The 7,752-nt window shown below is 41.7% G+C and overlaps 2 protein-coding genes across 6 annotated transcripts in view; one reads left to right on the top strand and one right to left on the bottom strand.

Moving 5' to 3' along the window:
- gas7b (growth arrest-specific 7b) overlaps positions 1 to 7,752 on the top strand; it is a 142,354-nt gene that overhangs the window by 15,127 nt on the left and 119,475 nt on the right. The gene's annotated exons all lie outside the window — the stretch shown is intronic.
- adprm (ADP-ribose/CDP-alcohol diphosphatase, manganese-dependent) lies at positions 742 to 3,106 on the bottom strand. 5 transcript variants are annotated; one of them, XM_037691188.1, is made up of 3 exons: positions 2,522 to 3,106; positions 2,217 to 2,336; positions 742 to 1,328 (listed from the first exon to the last, which is right to left on the bottom strand). In XM_037691188.1, the coding sequence occupies exons 1-3, from the start codon at positions 3,093 to 3,095 to the stop codon at positions 1,039 to 1,041; spliced, it is 984 nt and encodes a 327-aa protein (XP_037547116.1). In that variant the 5' UTR covers positions 3,096 to 3,106; the 3' UTR covers positions 742 to 1,038. The 5 variants fall into 5 exon arrangements, with proteins under 5 accessions (XP_037547116.1, XP_037547115.1, XP_037547117.1 ...); XM_037691187.1 differs by having other exon boundaries at positions 2,217 to 2,363; XM_037691189.1 differs by having other exon boundaries at positions 2,504 to 3,106.

Here is a 7,752-nt window from a genome sequence, read left to right on the forward strand (position 1 = left end):
AGGACTTTCTTCATTGCCCATGCAGGGGCACGGCTCTGGCTGTTGATAGATAAAAATTGAGGATTTAATAGTTTTTTAGAAAAGTCTGGATCAATTTAGTGTTTGCTCTCAGTCACACACTTAAACATAAAATTGAACAACTGCTGATTAATGCTTCAACTAACTGCTTTAAATATGTGGTAGAGACCCTAAAACTGGTAAATACATGACATTTAGATTCAAGTAACTTTTTTTGGGCGATACAGTAATGTGAAAGAATATTGTAATAAAATAAAAATATAACAGAATAATATTTTATGGAAGTTGGGCTTTAATCTGTTTTACAACTTCATCATTTGTTTGTTTACATCAAGTGCTGCGATGGCTCTGCTGCTCAGTTCTGGTAGGTTTTATATTTTCGCCCATGGAGTGGAGTGGGCAGAGTCCATAAGAAAGCAAGAAAATAAATAATTACACTATTTAAAAGCACATTCAGAAAGCAGGTGGGAAATGTTCCTACGTAACCTGAACGCATCATAGGGAAAGAACAGCTCCAACTGGAACTGAAGTGTTTGTTGCAGGTGACATGAAGGTTTTATTACTCCGAGTCCTCTCAGTGATTTACTGCGTATTTAAATCAACTTTGAACTTATAGCAGCACTACAAAATGAACACAATGTTCTCCAAGAGCCAAAGTCAAAATATTAGACTTTATGTTCAAGAAGAATGCAGCAATTTCACTAGAAACTAAACATTCTTGCATTTATATATTTCCTGTATAATGGAAAATGTTAATTTTTAACACACTGTAATAATAGCCAAAAGCTAAGTGCCACAAATCTTCATATAAATTGCACCTAAAGAGTATTTTCTCCATATTTCTTTTTTTTTTGTGTGTGTGCTAAAAATAGAAGAAATCTTCCAGTAAAGTGACTTCAAATCCCTGAATTCTTCAGAACCTCAATGATTCAGACGTAAAGTTTCCATCCACACCGTTCAGGAAGGACATGGAACGTGACCTGTAAAGGTTCTCTGGGTTTAACTGCACGCTGGGTCCCATCAGAACAGGAAGACTCGATCCATTACCCTCCCACTCCCCTTCAGAACCATCCGGTCCGAGTAGACGGAGACGGTGCAGAAGGCGGCGCTGTGAGGGGGCGTCTCGATCACCCCGTCCATCGTCAGGTGGTGCACCCTGGTGCTCTCGTCCTGGTGATACGCGCCGTCGTGGACGTGTCCCGCCATGTAGCACACGACGCTGCTGTGGGAGCGGATGATGGCCAGGAGCTCCTCGAAGTTCCACGCCAGACAAACGGAGTCCGTGGTGTACGGGTGGACCGGGAGGTGACCTGGACCGGGAAAATAAAACGTCATCAGACTACGTGCACACGTCGCTCTTAACGTGTCTGTTCTACTAGAAGCTGCTGTTAAAACTCCTAATTATTCGCAGAAAGTATATATTTTTATTACATTTGTCACCGTCGGACGACATTAATTTACTGGTGCAGTGTATTCTGGGGAGATGTAGATCGGTTGGAGACCAGAACACAAGAAGTCAAGACCATAAAGTTTTATTTTCTATTGATCCTTATGCAGAATATTGTGTCAGAACAATCAGACGAGATGTTCTGTTTAATTCATTAACTCTGGAGCCAACGTCATCATTAGTGTCTGGCATCGAGCTTGAAGGTCTGAACTTCAGATTATGTTCGTTCAAGCTGAAAAGGAAGATGCAAAACAACACAACCCGTCTGGTAATTCACCCAGAATGCACTGCAGCATAAATAAAATGGCAACATCTGTGTCTTTAATAAAAAAATAATTAAAAAAGTACAAATAAACAGCTTACAGTATTTTTACCGTCTCCGTTTTTTAGTCGTTTATGAAATAACGTCTATTGTTTCAACTGGTCTGACTGGGATCCTTTAACTCTGTTTCTGACTGGAAACTTTATTATTAACCAGCAATGACTGGTGTGAGACAACATCTGCAGAGCTTTTCTCTTTCTGCAAGGTACCAAGTTAAATAATAACTAGACTCTGTCACAGGAAGTAGTTTTAGAAAACAAATGATGTCATCATATGAGGACTGTAAGTTTATTTTTGTATTTTATACGTTTCTTTGCAAACTGGGGTCAGAAGGTCCCAATAACTAAAAACTAAATTTCATCAGAAAACAGTGTCCTCATGAGGACACTGGGTCTCAGGAGGGTCTCAGCATGATGAGGTTGGACTTACTGACTAACGTGACTTTCTCCTGGTTCCCATCAGCTGAGGACAGAACCGAGTCCAGCCAGTCCAGCTGATCCGGACTGAAACCACCGTTGAACATCGTAAACCGACCCTGGTCCTCCGAGTCTGAAACATACGGGTCAGAGTTCTGAACTGGTTCTGACTCCAGATTAGAGTCTCCCACCTGTCAGGGTCAAGACTGGACCATAGAAGCAGACTGTATATCATGATCATATATCATTATATAATATTAATTAATTAATTAATTATCATTAATACATGAATGAATGAACGTCCAATCAATGACGAACCTGGAGGACAGTTGAGGTCCTGGTTCTTGTTGTACCTTTGGATCAGAGTCTTGGCCTCCTGGTACTGTTCGGAGGACTCCTCTCGACCCAGCAGGCCCACATCGTAAGAGTCCATGATGACGAACCTGAACCCCGGGACAGGGCAGAACTGGTAGGCGTAGATGTCTGAGCGAGCCGGGGTTCCGGTCGGACTCTGGTCAGCCAGAACTTTACTGTTGAGCCGTGAAAGCATCAGCGCGCTCCTGCTGAAGTTATACAGCTCGTGGTTTCCCCACACGTGATGGACCGGACCGGGACCGGAGCTGAGCTCGGCCAGGACCTTGTCCAGGGCCCGGTCCGAGGCTCCGCGAGCCACGTTCAAGCCGTCGATGACGTCACCCAGCTGAAGAACAAAGTCCGGTTTCGGCTCCGACTCGGACCAACTTTTCTGGGCCTTTTTCAGCAGCTGCAGGCTGGTCCGGTAGTACCGCCGGTTGGTTCGGGTGTAGTTGTACCCATCGTCGATATCAGCGTACTGGATGTCAGCTATCACACCGAACGTAAACAGCGGAGGTTCTGTAGGACGCCGGTCCATTTCCGGTTTTAGTTTCTAAATGACTCGAGTTCAGCTGGTTCTTTAAAAACGATTAAAACACCAGAGCCGAAGCCTCTGACATCATGGACGCCATAGATGTAAACACTGTGACACCGGAACCGGTGTTACAGCGCGGACGAAAGAACTTCCGGTTATTGTAACGTTCAAAGTAAGACACAAAAATGACTTCCGGTCACAGCGTCCTTCAAAATAAGACATAAAAATGACTTCCGGTCGCTGCGTCCTTGGAAATAAGGTACAAAATGACCACCTCACTCACTGAAAGCTGCTGCTAGTCTGAAATAAAATAACACGTTCATAAATGTATATTGTATTTTGTTACCACAGAGTATAAACTTATGTAATTAATAAATGATCCCCCCCCACAACATATTCTTTACTTTTCATAAAATATTTTTATTTATATTTCATATAAAACTTATTAACTTAAACTAAAAAGATGTTCAAGTTTGAATATACAATGTACAGTGATTAAAAATGTTTATTAAATGATGATAAAATGTTTTGCGATTGTGTGATTTTGACAATACAGAGGAAAAAAACACATTTTATTTGTGCTGAAGTTGCAGCAATAAAATCATGTGCAGTAATGTTTGATTTTTAATTTTTGTACATTTTCAAATCTTGGTTCAAAAGGATTAATTTTAGATCATGTGCATTTTAGCTTATCCTTGAAATACTTATTCATTCAAATTCATCCTGCTTCACCATTATATTCTAACGTGTTGCTCAACGTCTCTCTTTAGGACATTGTAAATATTATAATTACTTTTTCACTTTTTGGTACTTTTATTTGTGTACCCTTATTGCAGGATTTTAGTATTTCTTGTTGGTTTAATCTTTGATTTTTTTAGCGAGTCAAATCAGTTCTTCTCATCCTAAACATTTCATTGTACTGTTAACCCTGTGTTAACCTGCACATGACAAATAAACACAACTTGACTTTAACTTGAGTTTGTTTGTTTTCATTTTATATAAAGACTCTTCCTTCATTCCAACAAAAGAAAACATACATTTTACATTGAGATCAGATTTACATTCAGTTATTATTATTATTATTATTATTATTATTATTATTCATAACCCTTTACTTTTGTGACTTATTGAGATGGGACATGTGGTCCTGAAATGCAGAACAAACATTTTCTAAAAGTCTGTTTGTTTGTTTTTATTTTTGTTTATGTTCAGTAAAGTTTGACAAACAACATTTTCTGTTTTTCTAAATGAACGCAGAGCAATTCAAAGAGATTTTTTTTAAATTGAAGAAAAGTTTCTGATGAATTAAAATAATGCGTACATGTTTAAACCTAAACACATCAAAGAAAAAAGAAAAAATGTAAACAGAAGTGAAGAAGGCACAATAACACTTTATATTAGTTTTAGAACAAGAAAACAAAATCAACAGTTAAATTATAATCCAAAATGTGCTATTATCACCTTAAATTGAAGATACTTGTTCACTGTAAACTAAAGGAAGCGTATTGATGATGCAGCGTTTTCTGTGAGTCAGGCAGGTCTCGGGCCGCTGAGGCAGTTAGGAATCCACTTGGGGTCACCAGGGGAGGCCGACTCCTCCCACTCCCCTTCAGCACCCTAAAACAGAACAGAAGGAGACTCTTGGACCAACGTTGACCCGACTGCAGCACAACAATACGCAGACACGCAGAACGTCAGTAACTACAGATAAGATGGCCACTGTCATCATGTGCATGAAGCAAAACGTCCAAACTGGGAGAGAGGAAGCAGGAAACAGTGTGACAGAACATGCTCCACACTCAGCATCATCATCCTCAGCAGCACCTCCTCTGAGCCCCTCAGGTGAGACAGTTCCCTCTCTAGAACGTTCTCAGGGTTCTGCTCTCCGCTGAGCAGCTGCAGCTCAGCGCAGACTCTATGAGTTTTATTGTCACTCCTCACTCTCATTTCTTCACACAGTTTGAGTTGTTGTTGTTTTTTTCATTCAAAGCTGAGACGCAGTTTATCATTTAAAGAACGATGTTGAGTTACCTGCTCTGATGGGACGTATTCACCGTGCTGCTCACAGCTGAGGTCAAACACGTACCTGCCCGGACCCAGAGGCTGCAGAACACAAGACGAGCTCCATCACCAACGATCATATCTCAGGTTGAAACGACTCGTTAGGATTAGTTTGTCAAACTCCCACAGGAAGAATGCAGCTGCCACAGTTTGTGCCACAGAGTCTGCTATGATGTCATGGATTAACGGCGTGGATCGTTTCCACACCTTCAAGCCCACAGACAGGAAGTGTTTCTTACACTCCAACATTTTTCAGTCAGGTCATCTGGACAGTTTCTTTTTTGTGTGTTGAAACGTTTCGCCTTCCATCCAGAAGGCTTCATCAGTCAAGGAAACACACAACACAAAACTGATGTATACCTAACTGATAACTGATTGTATACCTGGATTATTGAGCATGGACTTTGTTGTTTTCAACCAGTTTGACACGACTGTCAACAAGGAAGAGGGCCGGCAATGGAGGAGGGGGCGTGGCAAAGAGACCATCTTAGCACCAACATAACTGGTTTGTTCCACTTTGGAGTAAGCTGTTGGGGGAAGAATCAGTTTTGTGTTGTGTGTTTCCTTGACTGATGAAGCCTTCTGGATCGAAGGTGAAATGTTTCAACACAAAAAAGAATCTGTCCAGATGACCTGACTGAAAAATGTTGGATTGTATACCTGGATTATTGAGCATGGACTTTGTTGTTTCTTACACTGTTGTTGGTAAAGTTGCCGTGATATCTGCAGTTGCTGTAGATGTACTCTCCTGCTGACTCCATGGCTCCGTTCACCCAGGTCCCTCTGAACTTTGCTCCAGTCTCACTGTACATATAGAGCCCCTGGCCGTGCCTGAAGAGCACACAACACAGCTGAGCTGCAGGGTTACAGGTCCTGGTTTCATGAACAGGCTCATTTCATTTTCTTATGCTGTTAAGAACAAAGTAATTCCACTGTTGGAGGCTTTTACACATCAGGACATGATAAAAAAAATGATCTGGTCTTTGCCAGGTTCTAAAATGGTTCTGATCCAAACGCAGGTCTACAACCCCCCCCCCCACAGCAAATTCCACTAAAAAAAACAAAGTCCAAACTTTGTTGAAGTGTTTTGTTCAAGAAAGAAATCACACAAAGGTCACGGAAATAACCTGAAACTGAAAAATAAGTAAGGTGGCTCAGTGGGTAGAGCTGCTGCCTCTGAGTGAGAAGGTCACCGGATCAAATGACGATGTGATGTCCCTGTGATGGACAGGTCTCCAGTCCATCACAGGGACACATAGAGACAAATGAGACAAACAACCATTCACTCACTCTCTCTCTCTCTCACCTAGGGACAATTTAGAGTTACCAACCAGTCTAACATACATGTTTTTGGTCTGTCGGAGGAAACTGGAGTACCTGGAGAAAACCCACGCAGCACAGACAGAACATGCAAACTCCACCCAGAAAGCCCCCCCGCTGGGATTTGAACCTTTGACTTTCTTGCTGAGGGGAAACAGCTCTACTAGTGAACGAATTGAGCAGCATGCTGAAGGGAAAATCTTTAGTTAGGACCATCTCAGAGCAGCGTGATGATCCTACAGGTGTGCAGTGGAGAGCATCCTGTGCTCCAGCATCAACGTGTGGCATGGAGGCTGCACAGCTGCAGAAAGAAAAGCTTTGCAGAGAGTGGTGAAGGCTGCACAGAAGACTGTTGGAGTCAGCCTCCCCACCATCACAGACATTTACACCTCCACATGCAGGAAGAGGGCCACCTGCATCATGAAGGACCCCACTCACCCAGCACACACACTTTTTGCCCCGCTCCCCTCAGGAAGGAGGTTGAGGAGCATTAAGTGTAGAACCACTAGACTGAGGAACAGCTTCTACCCTGAGGCTGTTAGACTCATGAATATCTAACCAGAATCATCACTGTGGAAAAAAATCACTGTAATGACACTTTAATAGGTGAAATGTGCTGCTGATCTCATATAATATAATATAATATAATATAATATAATATAATAGAATAGAATAGAATAGAATAGAATAGAATAGAATAGAATAGAAACAGCCTTTATTGTCCCACGGATGGAAAATTCAAGTGCAACAGCAGCAACAGATGCTCATGCTGCTGATTATCTCATGCTGCTGAGCTCATGCTGCTGATTATCTCATGATGCTGATCTCATGCTGCTGTATTCATTCATACCCATCTACTCACCACAGACTCATGTTCGGGCTGCTGTTGTTATGTCATATTGCTTTACATTATTAGTGTTTAGTGTATAAAGTAGTCCCTCGCTACTTCACGATTCATTTATCACGGTCTCGATCTATCACGTTTTTTCAAAATAAAATAGGACACTACACATAATGGCTGATTGATGGATGAGCTGATTGATTGGCATGGAATTTTTATTTTAAATGAATTATTTAGCACCTGCTGCACATTTGTGCAGCCCACAGCTGCAGAAATAGCTTCCTCCTGCAGCTGATCAGCTATTCTCTGTGCAGAGTGGAGAAGTGGGCATGGCCTAGAGCGCTTGCAGGTGGCAAAGAGCAGCTGAGTCAGAGAGCCGAAATCATGACATTCTGTGCTCTTTTAGAGCATTTAGAGTTTAGAAACATTGTTCAGAAT

This window comes from Nematolebias whitei, chromosome 17 (assembly GCF_014905685.2).
Source record: "Nematolebias whitei isolate Nwh7 chromosome 17, NemWhi1, whole genome shotgun sequence".
NCBI lineage: Eukaryota > Metazoa > Chordata > Actinopteri > Cyprinodontiformes > Rivulidae > Nematolebias > Nematolebias whitei.

Bases quoted from the DNA above. Each gene is read 5' to 3' on its own strand.
- adprm (XM_037691186.1), bottom strand. From the start codon at position 3,095: ATGGACCGGCGTCCTACAGAACCTCCGCTGTTTACGTTCGGTGTGATA. The intron at 2,367-2,473 runs ATTAATTAATTA...TGGAGTCAGAAC, and splicing joins TCATGTATTAATGATAATTA to CAGTTCAGAACTCTGACCCG. The intron at 1,329-2,216 runs GTAAGTCCAACC...TTCCCGGTCCAG, and splicing joins GGAGAAAGTCACGTTAGTCA to GTCACCTCCCGGTCCACCCG.